The sequence below is a fragment of the Setaria italica genome, chromosome VII, assembly GCF_000263155.2.
Source record: "Setaria italica strain Yugu1 chromosome VII, Setaria_italica_v2.0, whole genome shotgun sequence".
Lineage (NCBI taxonomy): Eukaryota > Viridiplantae > Streptophyta > Magnoliopsida > Poales > Poaceae > Setaria > Setaria italica.
Genome location: NC_028456.1, coordinates 34,254,208 through 34,277,808, shown reverse-complemented (window position 1 = coordinate 34,277,808; position 23,601 = coordinate 34,254,208). Strand labels below are relative to the sequence as shown.

General features: G+C 43.3%; 4 protein-coding genes and 1 long non-coding RNA gene across 14 annotated transcripts; 2 read left to right on the top strand and 3 right to left on the bottom strand.

The window, feature by feature from the left end:
• Positions 1 to 107: 107 nt before the first annotated feature.
• LOC101777937 lies at positions 108 to 6,841 on the bottom strand. Its single transcript, XM_004977340.3, has 9 exons — positions 6,369 to 6,841; positions 4,687 to 4,875; positions 4,234 to 4,326; positions 3,866 to 4,048; positions 3,648 to 3,750; positions 3,375 to 3,560; positions 2,198 to 3,294; positions 1,394 to 1,878; positions 108 to 686 (listed from the first exon to the last, which is right to left on the bottom strand). Exons 1-9 carry the CDS (start codon positions 6,576 to 6,578, stop codon positions 632 to 634), a joined length of 2,601 nt encoding a protein of 866 aa, XP_004977397.1. The 5' UTR covers positions 6,579 to 6,841; the 3' UTR covers positions 108 to 631.
• Positions 6,842 to 7,423: 582 nt separating this feature from the next.
• On the top strand, positions 7,424 to 10,705 carry LOC105914839. 8 transcript variants are annotated; one of them, XR_002678577.1, is made up of 4 exons: positions 7,424 to 7,558; positions 7,776 to 7,901; positions 8,265 to 9,096; positions 10,233 to 10,705. It is a non-coding gene; the product is annotated as an uncharacterized LOC105914839 (long non-coding RNA). The 8 variants fall into 8 exon arrangements; XR_002678573.1 differs by having other exon boundaries at positions 7,504 to 7,636; XR_002678574.1 differs by lacking the exon at positions 7,424 to 7,558 and having other exon boundaries at positions 7,686 to 7,901; positions 8,265 to 8,393; positions 8,615 to 9,096.
• Positions 10,706 to 10,834: 129 nt separating this feature from the next.
• Positions 10,835 to 15,114, bottom strand: LOC101778333 (cytochrome P450 714C3). Of its 3 annotated transcripts, XM_022828358.1 has the most exons (8): positions 14,237 to 15,114; positions 14,045 to 14,142; positions 13,895 to 13,971; positions 13,530 to 13,725; positions 12,323 to 12,549; positions 12,004 to 12,251; positions 11,572 to 11,929; positions 10,835 to 11,496 (listed from the first exon to the last, which is right to left on the bottom strand). In XM_022828358.1, the coding sequence occupies exons 4-8, from the start codon at positions 13,630 to 13,632 to the stop codon at positions 11,071 to 11,073; spliced, it is 1,362 nt and encodes a 453-aa protein (XP_022684093.1). In that variant the 5' UTR covers positions 13,633 to 13,725; positions 13,895 to 13,971; positions 14,045 to 14,142; positions 14,237 to 15,114; the 3' UTR covers positions 10,835 to 11,070. The 3 variants fall into 3 exon arrangements, with proteins under 3 accessions (XP_022684093.1, XP_012703108.1, XP_012703109.1); XM_012847654.2 differs by lacking the exon at positions 13,895 to 13,971; XM_012847655.2 differs by lacking the exon at positions 13,895 to 13,971 and having other exon boundaries at positions 14,045 to 14,135.
• Positions 15,115 to 15,440: 326 nt separating this feature from the next.
• Positions 15,441 to 18,239, bottom strand: LOC105913458. Its single transcript, XM_004977343.3, has 2 exons — positions 18,044 to 18,239; positions 15,441 to 17,506 (listed from the first exon to the last, which is right to left on the bottom strand). Exon 2 carries the CDS (start codon positions 17,336 to 17,338, stop codon positions 15,803 to 15,805), a length of 1,536 nt encoding a protein of 511 aa, XP_004977400.1. The 5' UTR covers positions 17,339 to 17,506; positions 18,044 to 18,239; the 3' UTR covers positions 15,441 to 15,802.
• Positions 18,240 to 18,361: 122 nt separating this feature from the next.
• LOC101777523 lies at positions 18,362 to 21,660 on the top strand. Its single transcript, XM_004977339.2, has 6 exons — positions 18,362 to 18,644; positions 19,040 to 19,222; positions 19,368 to 19,493; positions 19,586 to 19,780; positions 20,349 to 20,516; positions 21,019 to 21,660. Exons 1-6 carry the CDS (start codon positions 18,390 to 18,392, stop codon positions 21,382 to 21,384), a joined length of 1,293 nt encoding a protein of 430 aa, XP_004977396.1. The 5' UTR covers positions 18,362 to 18,389; the 3' UTR covers positions 21,385 to 21,660.
• The last annotated feature ends 1,941 nt before the right edge of the window (positions 21,661 to 23,601 follow it).

Genomic DNA, 23,601 nt, shown 5'->3' with positions numbered 1-23,601 from the left:
TCTCGAGGAAAAACTGTCACAAATTCCAGATTACTGACATGGGAACACACAATAAAAGGCATTTTCTTTTGGCAAAGACTAGATGCTTCTATTAAGACTGTTATAATTAACAGACATTCTGTATACCTACCATTTTTCAAGCAGCTAAAATTACTTCAAGCAACGGGGCCTTTCAACACAAGACCTCCCTCCAAAGGCAAACTGTGGCTAAAACACTATCTCATTACACATGGACATGGAGAGATCCAGCTCTCCAATGATCCTAAGCTCAAAACAACAGAACTAATTATCTCTATATCTTCAACATATCCTCTCCCTCACGACCTCTGAGGGACCGCCATAATCTGTAGACAAGAAACAAGGGGACTTCCCCCCCAAAAAGTATCTATATCTCATCAAGTCTCAGCGTCCCTTCTTTCTTTCATTCTTCCTTTTCTTATTCTTTCTCATCCTTTTTTTCCTAGTCAAATGCGGGTGTGAAATTTCAGTTACAGAAGCACATGCTGCATTGCAGCAGACATGACAGGCCACTGGAGTGAGGATGAAATGACAGGATGTACAATATGGTGTTTGCCATTGCTGCTATGGGTGCACACATTCATCAGTGTTTCCTCTTAGCCTGTGCTGCCTCTCAGGGTAGCGGTGGAAAGTCACCACTGTCCTTGAGGCTGTATGGCTGAGCATTCCTGTAAATTTTACAATTTCGGGTCAGCCATTGTAAACTCTGAAAACTGAGTGCAAAGTCTACAGGGTGAATGTGGCACATGAGGGAAAAGGAGTACATTTTCAAGCTGAACTAGCATGCTTTCTACCTTGAAAACAAGTGTGGTTAGAGCATATCAAAAGTAGGTTCTTTTTATAAAGAAAAGTAGTTTTTTAAATTAGCATAACTGTATGGTGTAGGACATGTCCCATGTGTTTGAGAAATGCACATCAATATCCCCAAACATGGTCTAAATGTATGGCAGTAGCAAAATTAGAGTAAGCCAGTAAAATTTGCCCAAACACATCTGAAAAGCCTCATCCAAATCCAAGGATACCACTTAATTTGTAGATTTTACATGATAATAATCATGCGGCCAATGGCAAATTAGATCGCCTGGCATTATTTGCAACTATGAATTAAAAAAGACTGAACCTCAACTGGCCCAATTATACAAGTTTAGGGGGTACACGTGCACAGTTCTCAAGACCAAGGACCTCAGTAAGACATTCTTGAAAGTTTAGGGGCCTAGGTTGTAATTTAATACAAATATTAATGCCCAACAGTGAACATCACAAAAGGATCTAAATAACGTTGCATAAACACCAAACCAACAAAGAGCTAAAACATCTCATTATTGTAACATGGAAATGGGCACTAAATTACATGTCCATCCCATCAAATACTTACCTCATTCCATTCAAACCTGCTACGGTGTTTTTTGTGGCAGGCATGCGGCTCACAGACTCAGAAACTTGATTGCTGGAGGCAGAATCTGATCTGTTAGCATGGTCCTTGGAGGTAACTTCCAAAGGCACTGTCCCCAAGGTCCCAAACTCAAGTTTACTGTCTTGCGGGACCATGAAACCATTGCCATGAAAATTATCCCTTCGAACCTGGGAAGATGGAGAATGAGCTGGTACCTTCAATGGATCCCTTGGAGACTGGGAAGATGGAGATGGCATTGGCATATTCATTGGAGATGGTATTGCATGATCATTTGCACCAGGAACATATATCTGCAGTGGTACATCATGCCGTGATTCCTGAAGAGGTACCATATCGATAGGCATATCTGTTCTGACATGGTGATGAAACTTTTGATAATTATTTGAAGAGAAATGATTCCTTCCTCTCTCCCTGTGTCCAACAGGTGGCCTGTCCTTGCGCAAATTCTACAATATCAAACAAGGCAGACCAAATTAGCATGCCCACTAGATAAAGCTGTCCAAATAATACAAAATTGACACCTAACCTAGCAAAACTAATGCTATTCTGCAGTAAAAACATAAGCATAATGGGGGCATCTTCTAGGTTATTGCATAAAAAGAATAGGAACCCAATAACATAATAAATGAATTATAAGAACATTAGTGTGTGCATTCGCATGTATATCATGTGGAACAAAGATGAGCAAGAGACAGATAGAGCTTATTCAAAAGTGATGATTTAAGTTTTACAAGCACAAGATGAATGTCCAAGAAGGGAACATACTGGGTCAGGAAAGTAGGTGCCTGTTCCATGGCCCCTCATAGGAATATGATCATCTGTTTGATAAACTGGCCTCCACACAACATAGCCAGGTGGATAAGGGGGACTAGGGATTGCTCCATTCATGCCAGTGTATCCATATGAATTTTTTCTGCCAAGACCATTTGAAGGGCGCATGTTCTGATATTGCAGGGGTGTTGGAGGCATTGGATAGTAATAATGATGTACTGGATTACCTTGCTGGCAACCTTGAGCAAACAGAAGATTATTGAAATTTGTTAATAAATCTCCAGTGAGATCTGGCACAATGTCATTGATGGTACCACCAGGTTGTGAATTTTCAGGTGTAAACATTGAATTAGATGTGGCCAGACCATTGACTAAGCCAGCAGGAGAGTAAGCATTATGCTCAAGGGGTGCTGGAAAGCTTCTTGAAAACACATTGTGATACTTAGCACCTTCAAAAGAGTGGTAAGATTTGCCTGTAAACTGATTTGCTGGCATCCCATGGTGTGGCAGATCTGTGTCATCTCTAACATCAACATCCTTACCATTTTCTGATTGGTAAAATTGATGTGGGGCACAGCGTCTCCCAGATGGCAAGGTACAGGTTTCACTAGCTATTTGTGAAGCTTCATAGAAGTCACAACCATTCCTCTCAGTTCCTGAATCAGTAGTTGCATAATCTGTGGCATTGGTACCTATCAACCCACCAGAAACGGACACTATCTCCTTGTGCCCAGCCACAGAGTTACATTGTTTTTGCTTTATTGAGCCATGGTTGTTGGAATCTGAAGTGTCGATGTGACTAAACTGAGAAGACAGATTGCCACAGGAATTGCTGTATAAAGGTGAACTGCCCTTGATACTTTCCACATTCAAGCTCAGTGATAAGGAATCATTGGTAGCATGATCAGACAGCAGATCATCATCAGAAGAGCTCACTAAAACATCTAGTCTTAACCCGGTACAATTTCTCTTTAACGTGTTCCGGAAAAACTGATTCACTTCATTGACAGTAGAACAGGCAGGCACTTGAAGAATCTTCCCAAGCTTACGAGCACCAAAATCAAATGCACTGCGTATTCTGTAAAAATTTCCTATGCATGGAACAGTACAATTAAGCTAGAAATCCTGCTACGGTGCTACCACAGTTCAGATCTAGAGGCAAGAAACAAACCTTTGCTGACACTGCGTCCAAGATTGTTATTCTGCTTCAGTGGGTCAACTATATTAAAAAATTTTCGAGAGAATACTTGTGCATCTTTCTCAGAGTTTTTATTGGGGACACTAAAAGCCTCAGCACATTCTTTGAGAAACTCCTCCCGTGGAAGAAAACCATCATCATGAGTATCAGGCGGGTCGGCTGTTCAACAAAAACCATGTCAATGGCCAATAATTTCAGTCACAAAAATAGCCAACATACGGCATAATTAAGAGTTCATTAACTTACTAACTAGATCAGGTAGTGAAGATAATGAAACAGGACCAAACAAGCTGATTCCCTTATTATCCCAATCAAATTTGCTATAATAGTCAAGAAACCGATAGAGGACCTGCAGAAGGGCAGATAGTCATCTCACCTCTGGGAAGTTATGTATCTTGAAGAACTTTGATAAGGTGACAAAGAAAACTTATACATGCAGCAGCAAAAGTTATGCCGAAACTTACAGCTAATGGACCATCCAGAGACTTGTGGAAGATATGGAAAATGTATAGCACTAATGTCTCCAAGGCATAGGTAGAAATTAAACCATGGTGAGCACCAAGAATGCGGCTTTCATAATAACACCAGTCTTTGATTAGCATTATGCTTCTTTTGAAGAGGTGTTTTTTTCCAAAATTTTGATCAACCTACAAACAAAATTGGTATCGATGAGCTTAACACTGCAGTCTGGCATAAGTAACTCCAAAAGAGGCAGGAATCCTCACAAGTCCAAGCTCAAGTAGGTAGATAAGAGAACATGCTATTAAGAGTATCAGATCTGAGGTTTAAGGAAAAGACAACGGAAACAACGAAGCAACTTTTGAAGTATTACCTTCTCAAGAAAACAAAGTGTACAGAGCCCACCAATCTGATTAACTGAGATGTCTACAACAATGTTTTGCACCAAACATTTCACCAGCTTGACCTGCCATCAGGAAGATCTATCATCGGATAACAATATAAGGAAAAAAAGTCACATGTAGAAATATTGGTACATTCATATGTTCCACTTATATCATAGGCAAAACGGAGGGAGTTGCATTCAAGTACACAGAACGGGAAATTCTCACTTTTTTACATAATGTACAGAAATGAGCACTGGCATGTAGAGTGCAAGAAATTAAAAGGGAACTAGGGAAGTTAAAAGTATGCTCACTGGACAAGTGGTGTACATATGAAATAAACACCTCCACTGAAGTGAAAAATCTCAAAGATGATAAATTGATGTTTGACCTCAAATTGCATATATATTCGAAACGAAGAGCAATATGGTAAACTGAAATACCTCAGTGGCATGGATATACTGGACATCCTTGACCTCAAATTCAGAATCTTTCCTCCGCCCTTCTGATTTTAGAATAGCACATACTTCATTTGCTAGATTCTCATCGGAAATTGCAGGGCCGAATGCAGTCAAGTCAATATCTCCATCAGGAAGATATGTTTTCAATGGAACAGATCCAAATGGAAAGACCTATGTTTTACAAGAATAAAAGGTTAAGTTTGCAGTACCAGAGTAGCACAAACTTTGGTAAAATAGCGATATCTCACTCAGATGAATGCACAGAAGTGACAATACTAGTTAAATGTGTACATGTGAAATGCCATCTAGTAGAAGCAAACAAGTACCGCATTGACAAGCACCTCAGTGGCTTTCTCATTCCATTAGATGATTAAACTCATCCCTATAAATCTTGTAGCCAATTTATCTTAAGTTGTGACATATGTTTGCCAGATCTTATGTGTGCTATATGATGACGAACAATCCCAAATAACCTAAAAATCCACACAGCCAAATCAAAGACTTGATTCAAGCCTCAATGTATTACATCAATCCTAGATTTATTGTTGAGTCACTCATAGATTGGACCTTAATTTGGTCCGATCATCACAATTATATAATTGCAGCAGAAGTTTGGTACAACCATCATGGCGACTTACATATGATCCTTACCCAATTCAACCAATCCTAGTAACCATTTATGAGTAATTATGTAGAAATGCTGTTTCAATCCCGATGTTCCACCTTTTACACATTCACATATTTAATTACTTGTATGGACAACAAAAGGTCATTAAATTGTAGTACAGTTCACATGCTTCTAACACACAATTTAAGAAATGTATGATAAATGAATACATGGTGTATTTTAATATTATCAGGCAGGTAGGATCATAAATTCTATGATTCAATCCTACAATTAGATCCTAACAGACTATTTCCAGTTGAATACAAGATGTTTTGACTGCCTTGACTGGGGCATAACAAAAAAAGAAGTAGCTGTTCCTTCTCAAGTAACATGAGCAATGTATGAAAGGCCACATCACAAAAAAAAAAAGACATAAGATAAATGGTATGCCCAGCCCTCCAATCCACGCCAAAAAAAATTCACGGTGTTTAATGCGGTACACTGACACGTGTAAACCGCCAGTTCGCACTCCCATTAAACGGCCCTCCCTGCCAAATCACGTGGAGACTCAAGTGCGCAACCGACAAAGTACATCAATATGATTATGCATCTGTATTCATCACCAATAAACACTTGACACCTCAAGGACCCAGCAACAAACGACAAGGATTTCAAAAACAAAACCCTGTATATATACTGGTTTCGCGGCAACCGCTAGGGTTAGGAAAATCACATGCCAGCCATTACAGTAGAGCTAAATGGAATAGCAAGCATGTCAACTACCAACTCTTCAGAAGGAACACGCCTAGCATGTTTATCCTACTTCAATTCCACAACGGCACAACCTAAAATATGAACAGTGGTGCTGAGACTCTAATGATTCCTCCTGAAGCACCCAAACTGCCATTGGCATAATCTATAGAATGTGGTGGCACAACAGACACTGATTAAAAACCTAGGTGTATCGCCTGTGCTATTGATGCATAAAGCCCCAGCCTTTAAGATGCAGAACAATAAGACCGAACAACAATCGTAACAGGGAAGGTAAGCTGAGTACCTGATAGCCGGCGTGGAACCTGAAGAGGCGCTGGACGTAGTCGATAATGGCGGCGCGGATATTCTCGGAGGAGACGGTGGGCTGGATCTTGTGCACCACAGAGAGCGTGGCGCTCTCGAAGCGCCGCCAGGCGTCCGGGGAGATCGAGGAGGGGTCCGGGTTTGCCGGCGCGGGCTCGGGCACCGGCGAGCACTCGTCGATGTCCACCATGGGCGCTGGAGCCCGAAGCCCCGCACGAGAACCTCTTCCCCGGCGGCGTCGAGCAACCAACCGCTGAAGGAGGCGATTTCAGGCGACGCCGGAAACAGCGACAATCCAAGGGACGTGCGTTGGGGGCCGGGACCTCCCTCGTGGGAGGATGGGAGGAGGTGATCGGCGCGGGCAGGGTCGCGATCTGGGCGCCGCCGGCGAGCGGGATGGAATAGGGAGGTGCAGGATTAGGGAGCACGGGAGCGACTGGAGTGGAGCCGTGTCGAGGAGAGAAGGTTGCAGGAAAGCCCTGCCAGGGAGCCCTGCAAGGGGGCGTCGACACGGTTCTGCCGGCAGACTCATCACCACGCGCGCCGACAGGTGGGCCCCACTCCCTCCACGGTTCGCGCTCGCCCCTTCGGTCCTCCGCGCGGCGGGCGGCGGCGCGGCGGGGCGGGTCGCGAACATGGAAGGCGAGGGTTATGCCTCCGTGAGCCTCGCCGCGCTGGAGTACATCCACGTGCACAAGACGGCGCGGCTCGTGGAGGCCGCAGTGGCGTCGGGCGCCATCGCGGGGGCAGCGGGGTTGCCGAGGTGGAGCGCGTCTCCTGGTTTTCTTCCCCTTCCCCACCCGCGGCTAGCGAGGACGTGGGGGCGCGGCGACCCGCGGCCCGGTGGAGGGGCGGTGCGCCGTGGTCTTGCTGGCGGCCCGCCCCGGCCGTCGACACCAGGCGCGGGCCGAAGTTGCGCCGCCCACCCTTCGCTGCCGCAGCAGGCCCAGGCACCCCGCTGCCCGTCTCCGCAGCGCCCTCGGCCTCCCGCTCCACCCCGCCCACCTGCCCTCCGCCGGGGGCGGCCGCGCGTTTCGCGAGGTGAATGCAGGGGTCGGGACAGGCGCAGCGGGCGCGGTAGGAGCGGTCGGGGGGCCGTCGGCGACTAGCGTGCCCGAGCTGCTTGAGTGCCCTGTCTGCACCTGCTCCATGTTCCCGCCCATCCATCAGGTGGGTGCCTCGCTTCCGCTTCTTCGATTTCAGATGGGATTTCAGATGGGGTTGCGTGCAGATTTGGGGATCTCGGTGGTGAGTTCCCATCCTTGGAGGTGTTGAATCAAATATTTGTAGTTCATGATTTCAAGTGCCCGATTGAGAAATTAGCATCTGTCGGGTGAACAGTTTAACCAAAGATATCAAACGAATTCTAATTTGGTTAACTCTGCAGATGGGCTATGCAAAAATTGATGGCTTCTAATGCCAGCACATTGAATAACCAGATTTCCAGCCAAGCATGCAAAAACTTCTTTATCATGTACCCCTCTCCTATCTGGATCTCAAGCAAACCATGGATGTAAGGATGTATCATTCTGTGCATTGTTTCTAGGAGCAGCCCTGTGCTCTGCTGTGGTTCCGCTTGATTTAGTTCAATCTAGTTCAATCGGCTGTCACTATCTTCTGCCTGTGCTGCTCGGTTTTTAGCCACTGCCTTTGGGTTACTGCAGCTCTTCAACAATGATTTGGTTCTGTTCTGCTGTCACTACCAATTGCAGCCTAAGCTCCTTGATTAACTGCTTGGCAGCGGCAGCCACTCGTCCACTTTCATTTTTCTTTGTGGTTCAATTTTCGCTTCTCGTCTGATTTGAATTTCTCTACTTGCTGGTCAGCAACAGTAGCAACCTAGTGGCTTTGACGTTCTGTACCATTTTGATTGCAGCAACAGCTTGGCTTTTCTCTCTCTGATTTTCAGCCACGGTATCAGGTTGACCACGGCAAGCATGTTCAGCTATCAGCTTGTGCATGTAAGTAGCACAGAAGCAGGGAGCGGCGAGGTTTCAAGTCTCAGGTAATGTCATTTGTGAAGTGTCATTTTCCTGCAGCAGTGTATATGGTAGTCTTTGTCTGCTTGTTATTCTCTCTATGTAATTCCTTGGTTGATCTTTTGATGGATGATTGGTTTAATAAATTTTAGTGAATGTTTGGTTTAATCAATTTACGTTATTATTTCTTCCTTGCATGTTAATCCCTTTGCTTGGTCATTATAACTTGGTTTAATTTGATATGCAGTGGCAATCAGTTCTTCCTGGATGTATAATTCATATTCATGTTGATTGCCAGTGAGTTATACTACTGCATCAGCTCTCCGATTTAAGATAATTTGAGATGCTAACTTATTGTATCTGCCCGGAGCAATCTGTTTGCCTCTTGCTTTACTTATGATTGGGATTTGGAGATGGTGCAAGGTGGAACCTTGGGAAGAGTTCATGACTTTCTGGGGAGTCGATGCTAATGTGTTGTGTTATAGCTGTGATTTTAAAGCGTTTGCGGGTTTAATTTTTACAGGCAAAAATATGCTTGCATTCATTCATCCTGGATGGGGAAACAACGTACTTGCATGCTTGGTTAATAAAGGAGCTTGTTCTTGAACACAGATAGTTGTTCCGCCGGCCGCTGGGTTTAGGAAGGCGCAAATTTGGCAGATTGGTCAACTAAAAGCCAGCAGTCAACACTACATACAGACATATCTCTTGTGGTTTCAGGTACCAAAGGTATAATGTGAATTTTGGAATATATAGCTATGCTGACTGCTTGCAGTTGAACTCTGTGCAAAGTTGTAGCTTAGCTCTCAAATGGAAATTTAGGTGCCTTGCCTTTGTTTACATTTTAGCTCCTGATTCGGCAAAGTCATTGCTTGCAACTGAACTTATTTGAACTGACGTGCATATGATAATTCATAGAGGTAGAACCAATCTACTGAGCACAATTATTTGACCCTGTGCACGCTGGGGGGTGCTCATCTCTACTTCTCTATCTCTATCCGAGTTCTGAATTTGATCAGTAAAGTATCTTCTATTTGACAACGCATGCAGTACTGTGATAATTATTTAGAAACTGTGATCGTACCAGGGTTATGAAAAGCAAAACACTGAGTAGTTGGATAGGATTTCTTGTAGTGGGAACTAGACCATGGTGTTTGTTCAATTGTCCTGTAGTAAAATTCTTTTGAAAGGAAATTTGTTTTGCTTCTAAGTTGAGGCACGTTGTAATACGAAGTTGTAGCTCCATTTTTTTGGTATATTTCAATCCATGAGCATATTTAGTTTTTCATTTGCAAAGCAAAAAAAAAATGCATGTGCTCATTCCCTTGCCCTTCCATTGTCTGCGGCTATACTTCTGCTCCTTTGTGTTTGTTTCTCAAAGGACAGTGACAAATTTAACCTGCATTCAACTTATTCTCACTTAACTTGCCATCCTTGTTCCTGTTATTCTAAGCTGATACTACCTGTGTCTGGATTGTTTTGTAAGGGTATCTGTGGACAAATCTGCACATACTTGGCTTCTGCTCCTGTAATAGTCCTCGAATGTTTGTAGCATGATATTGTCTGAAGGAAAATCAATAGTTTTCTTCCAGGATTTTTCTTGCTTTGGAGTTTGCAAGTTGCTGGCTACATTTTCAGTCTCCTTTAGTGATAGATAGTGTGCTTATCTGGTCTTTTTCTTTGCTAGGAATATATGTATTGTTTACAAAGTATAACTGTTTGGTTATCTATCTTCCTCCTAGAACCCAGGCTGACATGTTAAAATGGGCCATTTGCATGTTCGTACATATGCCTGATGCTCTAGGATTCTCACCACTTACATGTTTGTTTCTGGAACTAATGAGCTCATAATTTTAAGTTTGCAGAGAATGGGTGTCATCCTTCAGGACTTCAGCTTTGAAGCTAACTGAACTTAACTCGAGCGCTTTGGCTAGCACAGTCCCTAACTTTCAGAAGAGCGTTGGTATCAAAAAAAAAAAAACTTTCAGAAGAGCGTGAAGGAAACACCGAATCCCAAATTGCTAAGCGCCGGATAGCAGGACCGATGAAGACAGGTAGCAGCCGAAGCAGAGAGCAGCTCGCCGTGTCAACAATGCGCGAATGGCTCTTTTGATTCCAAACTCACGTTACAATGACGCGTTAGCTGCAAGTCAGCAAGTGATTAGTATTATACGTCGAGTGATAATTCGAGGCACGGTGACAGTTGTTTTTGAATGACAGCGTAGCTTTAGGCTTACGGTCAACATCTTGCATTTGCATTTGAATTGAATTCACCATGAACTATTCATAAAGTGCTTTGCATGATATTTTTTAAAATAATAATTGACATTTTTTCAAATTTTGTGTGCCCGTGGCAAAGCACGGGCTATTACCTAGTACAATACTAATCAGGAAACTCCGGATCCAGTCTGAATGCACTGATAATCTGATACAGGCTGATCCTTGCTTCTTCCAAGCAGATCACTAATAACACCAACAGAATATGTATATAGAGATTATAGAATATGCATTGTACTTGCTTCTTGCAAGCAGATCACTAATAGTAACAAGCTCATCTTCTATCTGGTTACAGCAGGAGCAGGGTCTTCTATCTTGCTACCAAAATGTATCGCTGATTAACTTTGCAACCAAAGACGCATCCAATAAGCTATAAGCACTGCGACATTGATAGACACAGGCCACACGCGAACCATGCTCTGATCATCACAGCCTTGTCACCACCAGGGGCATGCCGAAGCCAGGCTCAATGGTCAGCCGGAATACCGGCGCATGCCGATACCTGGGCGACGGCACGAAGGCGAACCTGCTCAGCAGTCGCGCCAGCACCACCTTCAGCTCAACCATCGCCAGGTTCTGCCCGATGCAGGTCCGGGGCCCGTGTCCGAACGGCATGTACATGTGTGCCGGCCTGCACGCCGCAGCCACGCCGTTGGCGAACCGGTCTGGATGGAACTCGGCGGCGTCCGGACCCCAGGCATCCTTGTCCTGGTGCAGCATCGATCTGGCCACCTGGATAATTGTTCCGCCGGGGACGTCCAGGCCACCAATCTTGACGTCCGTCAGGGCTTCGCGCATCATCAGCGACGCCGGAGGATACAGCCGGAGAGTCTCCTGGATCACCATCGTGATCTGCATTTGTAACTCGTAGTGTTAGGCGGTTCATATGCAATGCAATGGATGGATAGAGAACGGATGAACGCTCACAATTTTGAGTCGGCGGAGAGCGTCCACATCAAGCGTTGCTCCTCCCTGGCAGACCTCTACTGCCTCAGCTCGGGCGTGTTCCTGCCATTCAGGGTGTGTGGACAGTAACATCAGGCACCAAATGAGGGTGACTGCTGTGGTCCCATGCCCAGCAAAGTACATGCCCTTGCAGTTGCCGATGATGAAGTCCTCGGCATCATGCCCTTGCAGTTGCCGACCTTCTGCGCCATCAATAATGACGCGAAGAAGGTCGTTGTCCACGCTGTTATTGTGTTCCTTTATGACATCCAGGATCAGTAAGCGAACTTCCTCCTCCAACTTTCTTATTTCTCGGTTAGCGCTGGTAGGTAGGTACTTCCTGTAACAGTGTTAACGATATACTACATCAATTTCAAAATTCTTTCTTCTTGCTGCGACAAATTATGTACTTACCAAAACGCAGAGAGTCCCACCAGGGCATCTTGCTGAGAAACTGCCTTTTGAAGCTGCCTAAGCTTGCAAAATATCTCTTCTCCTCTTGTGAAACTACTCCCAAAACAAACCCTGGCGATTACATCTGCTGACAACTTCCGCAAGTAATCATCAACAACTATCTCCCTACTCCCTCCTACATTGTTGAGCAAACTCTCCCATGATTCCAACAACGGAGCAGTAGCATCCTCAACCAGCTCTATCATACCCTGCACATATACAGCATTCTTGGCACTCCATGTTTTTCAGCTCAAGATAATAAGCAATTGTACTGCAGTACCTTAATCTTATCCATGAAGAACTCCGGCGCAATGAGCTTCCTCTGATAGGCCCAGTCATCACCATTCAATGTAAACAAACCTCCACCAAATAAGGCTTTGCGAGATCTTTTTAGATAATTAGGCTTCCCCAGCTCTGATGGCGTGCGGTGACCAATGTCCTTCACCATTTCTGGATCAGAAACATGCAGTATCTCTAGAGCTCCTGTTGAGTATACGAACACCGGGCCTGTTCAAAATTAACCATTCACTTGCATCATTGTGAGAAGAATTGACACAAATAATCCAGAAAATAGATATGGATGTGGAAAAGAACCAGAATAGATATGATTCTTTTTAAATGGGATGTTTATCAAACTTTGGGTGTTCTATAATTCTCATTAACATAGCAGATCTTGCGCATCAACTAGCTAGGAAAAGCACAATCTCCCCACAGGAAACACAACATACAGAATCAGTGCGGAAATTTTAATCCGCAAGTCAACTGATGTCCCTTTCAAAGAAAGAGATCCTATTATATTTTAAGAGGACCCTAGATACCAAGTAAAACTATATTGTTAACCAGATAGACTTTGTTTCCAGTGGAAATTTCTTAGGAAGGTGCATGTAAGCCCAAATGGCCAACACTGTATATTTTAGAATGACCTGACATTCCAAGTAACACTATATTGTTAAACAGATAGACTTGTCTAATCAAATCCAGTTATTTCCGGTGAAATTCCTAGGAAGGTGCATGTAAACACCCCAAAAAATCTATTCACAGAGTTATCGCTACCAATGACTTTCAGCACAACATTTGTTTCGTCCTTAGAAGAGCATCATGCTACCATTTCCCTCACATGTTTAGTTTAAAGAATTTCCCATTTATTCACACCTGAGGTAAACTAAAAGAAGAGAAAGAAAAGGCTGTTTTAATTTATTGATGATTCATTCTTGTTTTTCATAGGAAAAAGGAGTCAACATAAGGTGAATTGCCCAGTTAAAATTTCATTCCTCAAGAGATTGTTGTCAACCCATGCTTCTGTTAACTAGATGTTTATAGTGATGACATTCTGGAACTTATTCTGCATGGTAATTCACATTTCAACAGTTCACAGTTGTACAGGTCTCCCCAATATGTGGTTGTTCAAAAGACATAATTCAATATCATCAGTCTGATTGAACAGAAAACCAAATCACAATTAAAACACTTGCAGGCATCAGACGTACCATAAGTTTCCCTCCAGAGAAGGAGGTAAGGGAATACGGAGGACAAGTAGTTGTTGGCGTCTTGCGTCTGCACAATCTTTAGCCCTTCCTTGATCCTCTTCATCTCTCTGGTGTTGCCATAGAGCACAGTAGGCTCGGGACCCTTTATGCCTTGCCGCTTCAGCTTCTTCCTTATGTTCTCTGATCTTAGACATACCTGGTGTAACAAGTATGACAGAGCCAAGCTAAGAATAAGAAGAGCAATAGTAAGTGCAGGCAACTCCTCCATGAGGCATAGGAAGAGAGGAAGAAAGTAATCTGTGGAAATATTCAGATATAAGGCAATGCCAGATATGCTAGAGTACACTAGGTCTTCAAGAAACCACCTTTATATTTCTTTAAGATCCCGAGCATTCGAGTCTTGTTTGACCTTTGCACTTTTTTTTATAGGCTGCTTCTAAACCTTGGCAACCATTAACAATCAATTGACCAGATGACTTTTGTATGATATCATCAAATAATTGATGGCTACTTACCATTGGTTTCTGCCAATCTACTCGAAATATGCCCTCCATGTTTCCCCTGACAAAAATATAAGAGCCAGTCTTCAGTTCCACTCCAGACATGCTGTATTCTGCAAGACACTAATTTAGCTCCAGAGCTTTAAAAAATAAAAAAGAAACTAAAAGGCACATGCAGCAGTTTAAAAGGAATAGGAAAATAATTACCTCAGCAGTCAGACAGCCACCAATGGATGCTACCCTGTCTGAAAAGGACGCAAGCTGGAGGCACCTTGAATCTTTACGTGTATAAGCATTGCACAATTGAGAAATAGAAGGTATCAAATACCATTACATACTTTCCGGAGCTCAGAAAACTGTAGGAAAAATATGTGATTCAATTCATCACAAGAAGTCATGAAGGCACTATAGAATAAAACAAGAGGAACTTTAAATAAACAGTGGCAGAGCCAGGCATCATTGAGGATGCATTAGGTGGTGATGGTGGGATGTTGCAGGCTTGTGATCACTTCCACTGCAGCACAGTTGACGAGCCCCAAGGCACCAAAAGGGTAAGTCTCCCTGAATTAACAGGAGCCACTGCTGTATAAGTTTAGTTCACATAGAGGAAGCACTTTGTCATCAGGAAAACAGAGATCATGGCAGCCTTGTTACTGTGAGGGTCATGCCGAACTCAGGCTCAATGGCCAACCGAAATGACGGTGTGTGTTGATACCCGGGTGACATTGAGAATGAGAATTTGGTCAGCAGGCATGCAAGAACCACCTTCAACTCTGCCATTACCAGGTTTTGTCCAGTACAGTCTGGGTCCATATCCAAGGCAATCACTACTGGTATGGTGCTCTAGCTTAAAATACTTGGTAATGAACATATGAGTGATGGCTTGTCCTTTTCCTGACCTACTGACCTTTTCTCATTGTTTAGATTGCTTTCAGATCCTGGGTGCAGGGCAGAGACCACCTTGAAAATGTGGCAAGTATTCATCAGTAAACTTGTAGCTCCTTGATTTCTGGCACTCTGCTTGCAAATTTACCCTTCCTGTTTTACCTCGTGAAAACATACAGCCTCCACACAATAGTATATAATTCTGCATTCTATAATTGGCATGATACAAGAGACTAGATTTGTAGTGGCAAGAGGTACACCGGAAAGAAAAAGGAACAAAGTTACAAAAAAACACTATGCATGAGCTTCAAATAAAAAATGAAGAATTATCAGCATTGGAGATTGGTATCCTTTTTAACACGAGGCAAACATCAGAAAAACAACAATAGATTTTTTAATCACGGATTAAACTTTAAAGTGGAGAGTTAAGCAATAAGTATAGTTTAGAAGAATGAAGCATAGGAATTTACAGAGTTACAGTCATATGTATGAGTCAAACCATAGCAAGTATCATGCACATCAAGTCTTCAAGACAACGGATCTTTTTAGGCACTTGCTGAAGAATGCGTGGGCAAACTTTCAGGCAGAGTGTTAGTTACATACTTACAGTCTTCTAAGCAACCGGATATAAGAAAACTACCAAACACAAGGTAACAGTTGAACAGCAGCAAGAACCAGTATGTGCTTTTTGCTGAACTGAGCAAGGTTGGGGAGGGGGGATTATGTTCCTGAACTTGGTTACAAGAACCCCTTGATGGATCACGTCAGCAAACACAAAGTTTGAACTTCAAATTAAACTTGAATTTTTTCGCAAAAAAGTAACACAACACTGGCAACAATCACACGTCATCAAACAGCAATTTGGATCAACAGGTATGTACTGGATAATTAGAACATAGACCACCAACTTCTTCTTGTATCTACACGTGTTGTAGTTGTACTCTGGGATCTATGGTAAAGTTGCCTTCTAACATTGCCAGCAGGGTTGGTGAAGCATAGAACTAGAGCTAAACTGACAAGACTTACAACTGGAGCTGCTGCAATAAACAGCCATCTATGGCGCCCATTTGCTCCATTTGGCTCCTGTGCAGAATAAACAGCATGTTCATGTGCATTAGTCTCTTCAATTGTATCACCAGCTGTATTAGAAATTCCTTCAATCTCAAGTTCATAAGAAGTTTCTTCAACAGTTTCCTGCAGATGGTTATGCTCCACCCCATGGACACCTCCCTCATTGGCTGTTGCACGCTTGGACCTCTCATATTCCATGTCATCTGTAGGAAGCTCATATCGACAAACTGGGCATGTATTCCTAGAACTAAGCCATGGCAAAATACACGATGAATGATATAGATGCATGCACGGTAGCTGTTTTGCTACAGTTTTGATAGGCATCTCATCTTTGCAGACTGGACACATTAAATTACCGTTTATCTCATTGCTGGTGGAGATGACCACAGATGCAAGATTTTCAACAGAAGATGTCGCTGCAGGTGGAGGTCCTCTTGTGGTATTGTTATCCTCAGCAAACTGTTCTAGAAGCATTTCAAACTGTCTTGCATCAACATAATCACCAGGATTCCCAGTAAAATGTCTCCTGATTTCTCGCCCTTCTGTGTCTGCATTCAAATTAGTCCCATTTATTCCTTGGTTTCCAGCTATTCTCCAGGTCCACACAGTATCTTCAGATTCCTGCTCATTCAATTCACTTGGGGCGATATCATGCCATGGCTGCCAGCGCTCCTGCATGGCGTTGCCTGCTTCATCCAAATCAGATTCTTCTGACTGCTCATCTTCATCATCTTCTGGATCATCTGAATCCCACTGGTCCAGTCCAGCATTCATGGGATCAATATCTGTATCTGTGTTCATGTAGCTCTCACTGTCAAGTTGAATGACAATCTCCCTTCCCATTGTGGTTTGGTGCTCAAGAGAAGCATCTGATTCCCCACCATCATCACCAAAACTGATATTTGATTCAATTTCACCAAACACAGAATCAGCATAACTGAAACCATCACTCTCATCATCTGAACCGTGCCATCTTTGGGGTCGGTTTGGCGTAGAACTATATGATGCATGCTGACGTGCGACTGTTGGAGAATCAACATCTGCTTCATGACCTTGTCTAGCTAAGTTGATCAACTGGGAGAACTGCTGTGAGAAAGCGTCCTCTATGGGTTCATGCCTTGAAACCCTGGATCTTTGCCTTCGCCATCTTGTTTGTCGATTAGTTCTGGTAGGCTCATCCCTGTTGTTGTCACTAAGCACAGTCATCTTGCACTCCCTGCATATGGCTAAAGCTTCAAAGCTATCGGCAATCTCAGTATCCAGAGTAAAAGGTCTTGTGCAAACTAGGCATTGCACATCCGGCTGAGTGTTGAGGAGTCCATAGCTGCTGGAGTGGCTTTGCTGATCAGACATTGAAAAGCTGGTTCTGTCAAATCTCAAATGTGAGGCACTTCTTGAGACATGAACTGGACTCAAGGAAAGCAGGAAACCACTCTCGATCTGCTGGATAACTGGATCAGGTGTTCATGATATTGATATCCATCACTAAACACATGGCAATAGTTTGGCTTCGATGTGAACCTGCCAAAGGAACGGAAGTGATTGGTTCAGTTATCAAGCAAAGAAAGAAGGTATTGAAATGTTTCATGACAGACGCACTAAGCCAGATGGTCATGACAAGCGTAGAATGAAATCAGATTCATACGCACATATACAACCAAGTTATCAAACAGAATGGAATCAAACATTTCATTTCATTCAGACATCAGATTTGGAGACAGTCCAGCGTAATAGTGTTTGCCTGCCTGATGACCTCAGATTGAACAGTAAAAAACTATCGAGCTTCACAAAACAGCTCGGGGTTGTTCGATTCCACACATCGCTGAGGCTTTATAAGATGGGACATAAGACAGTTCCATTTCGTGAAGAACAGGCAGCATGATATACATGCGACTTAATGGACCTAGCAGGTGCAGTGACGGGGGCATTTTAGTAAGCCGCGGGCAGCACACTGATCAGATAAGGTAAGAAATGGACAAAGAATTGATTAGGGAGGGGAAGATTTGAGAAAAATTGGTAAAGAAAAAAAAACCTAGGGCAATAGGGGAACTTCCTCACCTTGAGCGGCGACATCGATGAGACAGAAACCCAAATCAAATTCAGGCGAATCTGCTGCGAAGACGACGGAGGAAGCCTCCCTGTATTGGATTGGTTGGATTGGGGATTGGGAGGAGGATGTGGCTGTGTTCTTCAGCCTCTGTGCCTGCCTCTCGCTCGATCCGCTCTTCCTCATCCCGCGAGGGGGAAGAGAACTTGGGCCATGCCCCGCGCTCGACTAGTAAACTTGGGCCCATCCCGTTGGTGTTGGCCCATCTGCCCAAACACCAGCCCAGCCCAGGCTTTCTGCACTGGTCGTCGTCGTCGAAAGGTTGCGTTGGTGTGTAATGGTGGTGGGGGCGAAGTTATGCACAGCCTCGCTGTCACCAGCCTTCCACCTTTTTTTTCTCCTTTTCCCTGGAGGAGGGAGAATCAAGAGTCGCCAGGCCATCACCACCACCACGGCCACGACGGATCGCCGATTTCATCAAAAGTCGGTTGCTTGATTGATTCTCTTCTCTGGCGGCGTGGCTTGCTGTGCTGTGTGAAAGCCTCCCCGATCCCCATGGCCTATCGCCGGAAGCAGGGCGCCGCCGACGATCACCGGAGCTCCTATCCTCAGGCACGCACTCCTCTCTCCCCTTGCCTCCCCCTCTGCCCTGTTTGCTTGCTAGTTGGCTTCCTTGTAGCGTACCGTACCATTTCTTGATTGCCGATTCCAAAGTGTTGCTACAGTCAAATCTAAGTCTGATCGAGCTCCGCTCTTTCATCTTGCGCTGTCTTGATTGCACGAACAGAAATAGGACCAAAAGAAAATTGCTTCATCAAAGGCCATCTCCTTATTTCAGCTCATTCTTGAATACTGTGGATTGTTGAGTTCCTGATTATTAGATTAGATGTCCTGAATCATGACGCATATGCCCTGTCGGTGATCTGATATGCACAATCGGCTTGTTTCTGTCACAGCACCAACGGTAGCCAGATGGCGTAATGTGTCGATTTGCCTTTAATTTGTAGGAATCTGCTTCATCATACAGTTACACATCGTTCAAAACCATAAACGAGCCCAAGCTTGGATTGTGGCAAACTTTGGCAAGCAAAGCCAAGGGAATTCTCGACGAGGACGCCTTGGCGCATAAGTTTGAGGACTTCAGGAAAGAACGGCCCCGCAGCAACTCCGGTTCATCCAGTGGAGATCAGGTAAGGCATCAAGTGTACCTGAATATCTCAACATACAGACAGTCACAAGTGAACTTCTCGAGTATGGCATCGTCTCTCTTTTCAGTAATATAATGTTCGGAGCTGGCATTCTGCTTACATCTCTTGTAACTTTCTGTAATTTTAGGCCCCTCAGTCTCGCTGGTCATTTGAAAACCACTGGAAGACAGGAGAGGCTGCAGCTCGAATCAGGCCAGAGGCTCTTTCTGCTTCTGTCAACCAGCTTGGTGGAAGAATAAAAAATGCCTTGGAAGTAATCACTTTTACTTACCTCTGTACAGCTATTTTCCTTCAGCCCTATAACCCTCTGGAGAATTAACAGTTGTTGCTTCCTTGGTTTAACAGGAGGGACTCACAATTGTGGATAATAAGACATCCAGTATCATTGAGGAAACAAAGAAAATTCAAATTAGAAGGAAGCCTACCAGTTCCAGTTCTTATGTGTCGAATTCAGCAGTACATACAATCAGCACTCCTAATCTCTCATTGGATCAAGATAAATCTGCAGCTGAGGAGACTCAATTGAAAGCTTCCCGCGACGTAAGGTGCCACATGCTTATATCTTGATGAAAAATATGTTATTGTGCCCTGTAATTATACCAAAAACTCAATGCAGAGAAAGTATATTTTCTTTTACATGGGAAAAAACTGCAAAATTTAGTGTTCCTTCTATTCAGTTGAATTCCTATGTAATGGGTTAATTTTATGAATCGTTTGCATATTAGTTCTCAGTATAAATAAAGGAAAAAAAATGGGTATTTGTTTTTCTGCTGAGAGATATGTCTACTTCATTGCCCTTTACTAAGTCTTAAGCTCTTGGTTATGGACTAATGGTTATTAGTGTGGATGAGAATTAATAATAATGGCTGCTTAAGTTGCCTAATGTTGTCTTATTTGATTTCTAGAGTAATCTAATATAAGTACTGTGACCATCTAATTGCCACCGTAAGGGCTTTTCTCTGGTCACAATGAACGACCAGAATAAGCAATCTTCCACCTTTCGCCATGGTTATGTCTATGGTTCAGGAAAGTAAATATATGATCTTTTTGTGTAACTTGCGGTGCTGATGTCTTTCTCTAATTCTCTTGCCTCCTAATTCTTTTTCAGGTTGCTAATGCAATGGCTGCTAAAGCAAAACTTCTACTCCGTGAACTGAAATCCGTTAAAGCTGATCTAGCTTTTGCAAAGCAGAGATGCGCCCAGCTAGAAGAAGAGAACAAGCTGTTGCGAGAAACAAAGCAGAAAGGGAGCAAAACTGAAGAGGACGATGAATTGGTAATATTTTTGTGATCAAACTTATTTGTTTTCTTGTTGAATTTCTTCTCGTGAATTACATACATCTCGATTTTCTACTACACCAAGAATAGTGAATGGGTGGTAATTCATCACCAAATTGATAAATTACACTCTTACGATCCTTATGTGCATAAATTGATAATCCATCACCAAATTTCTGTTAATGTTCATTCCATTTCTGAACACTTTGCATGACATGGTCGAATTTTCAGTACATTGCCTCTTTTGAAAACTCAGAATTTTTTTGAAACCCGATGAAAACTCAGAATTGCATACATTTAGTGTGGTTGACCTCATTCATATGAAACTATATTGTACAGTGATGAGAGGTCAAGGCCGTTATCTCATTTCATATTAGCTATTAACTGCTGGTGCTGCCAGCTTGTTCTTAACTACATTTGTATAGAACATGTGAACATGGTTGTCTTTGATATTCTGAAATTTTCTCTCCGGACAACCCGTTGTTGAAATATTGAAACAGATTCGTGTGCAATTGGAGACCTTACTGGCCGAGAAATCAAGGCTGGCACAGGAAAACTCGACGTATGCCCGTGAAAATCGCTTCCTGCGTGAGATAGTAGATTTCCATCAGTTCAGCACCACGCAGGACGTTGTCTCCTTGGATGATGGCGACATGGAAGACGATGACCCAGAAGAGGACAGCAACCTCATGTACACTGAGAATCTGTTACCTGTAGTTGAAGAAAATTCAGGAGATGAAGAACTCTCCCCTGTGCCCTCGAGGCCTGAATCTCCGATGGTCGGCCCAGAGCAGCCATCATCCCCCATATCAAGCAACTCTCAGAATCCCTCAAAGCCAGATGCATCAGCATCTGACACAGCTTGACACATCTTGTTTGGGATTTCAAAGTGGTTTTGGTGGTGCTCTTGTGTGCATAAAATTTTGTCCATTCTTTGTCCATATTGGTTTGTTGTAGTTACAGATCTGTTCTCATGTTTAAAGTGTATAGTTTTGTTTGGTCGGTTTTTTAGTGAAAGCGGACTCGTGTGATTATGGGGAGACTGTAATGTGCATTGTTTGGTTCGTATGTACAGTGTACCGATTATTGGTTAATCTGACTGTTGAGAATATGCCAAATGAAGAGCATTTTGGTTGTTAGTACTTGCATGGTACTAATTGTGATGCCTTCATTAGTTCATTGCATCTATATGGGCGTACATCTTGCATGGCGAGTAAGAGTTGTAACTTGTAAGGACAGAGATATGAAGCCCGGTGTGTGTTGTGAGGCAGCCAGAGAACAAGTTGTTCAACGTTTCTGACTGACTCTCTGTTGGAGGAGTATAAGTGAATTGCCCACCTTTCCTTATCAGTTTAAGCTTTTGGGTTGAAGTGGTTGGTGCATGCAACTCAATACTCTCGATCTCCTTTCGACTCAGCCAATTTTAGGTTGACAAGGTAATCAGCAGCATAAGCTAGCAGAAGGCGTGATTGATATCATCTCAGCTCAGAATTAAGGAAATAAATGTTGCATTAAACCATGTGAATTCATGTCGGAGCGCTGCATTTCTGCATTAACGAGAGAGGGGGAATTAAAGAAAGAATGGTCCATTTTGCATGCTGCATGAGTTGATGCAATGCAAGCGACCGATCGTCCATGCTGGTGTCCACCAACCAGACAGTTCGTTGGTGAGGAGTTGACCACAGGGCACAGGCCACGACCATCCTGCATTCAGATGATACATGATCATATGAGTTCATGACACAGGCCAGAGCCAAGAGGCCATTCTCCAATTCATCCATGTTAGGTGAAGCAATGCAAGATCCAAGACGAAGACAAAAATACTTTGACAAGCAACAACTTTTCGATCTTGTTGTTTTGTGCCTCACATTTTCCAGTCCCGAATTGATGTTATAATTTGTCGCTGTCAACGCGGCTGGATCAGACAAAAAGGAAAAGAAACAGCTGCCAGCTGCAATGCTGCAGGTGCTTCCAGCTTCCATTCCACCCAACGAGTGCCTGCAGTGCAGGTCGATGATCTGATCTGAGGGCTAACTAGCTACTGTAACTAGCTAGAGCAGCTCCAACACCAGCTCCGTCTCATCAGTGCTCAGCACTGAAGAATTAATTCTGCCACGTGTTGCAATTGCATCTACGTGGATCGTCCAATCATGCATGCTTCAGCTGGCCCATGGTGGTAGTGTACAAGTAAAGATACCATTACCAGTTTGCTGCCGTTTCAGTATCTGCGCTTCATCTTTTTTGGTGGGGTGAGAGTTACTCGGGTTCCAAAATGATAATAACTTTTGTACAAAATCTAAAGGGACTAAATGCATTTTTTTAGAGAGAAAGGGGATGCATTTCTGACAGATGACATGAAACATGAAGAACGAGTAGACCAGAAGCGCTCTCCGAAGTCGATCTGAATTAATTTTCTTTTTTCTTGGTCTCCCCGGCCATGGTCCTTGCAGCAATCCCTTGGCCAAGAAGACAAACATAACATACAGATGATTGCATCCAATGGGGAGACAACATTGATGGCAGAAATTATGCCTCCATCAACCCTTCTTCTCACCCAAAGGACCACGCATATGCAGCATCACTTTCTACCCGTCTGCATTTTATACCCAAATTCACACTATAAACTTTAATCAGGATGTATAGTAGTTTTTGTGTACCATGAAAAATCTTGTTCATTTTATTTGTGCTTAATATATAAACTGTAACACATAAATAAATTCACGTATATATGCTGCCTCCACTCGTATATGTATCCATGATCCTTTTTGTTATTTGCAGATAAGGTATTCATTCAGGTTCACCAGAGTCGGCAAAAGTAGCACCTGGTGTTTTCCTTTTTGCGGCATGTGTGTGTGTGTGTATGACCAGCTCCTTTATTGGACTGTCACTATCACTATGATTTTTCTTCTTTAGTACAATGATATGGTGTTAAGATTAAATAGCAACAGTTGACCAGGTAAAGGACCATATATATATGAGATATCTTATTAATTGTCAAACTGCATTATTAATTATTGGTGGGAGAATACTGAAAAAAAATGATTAGAAGAGTGGTGAGACACTACAAAATCATACGCTGATGT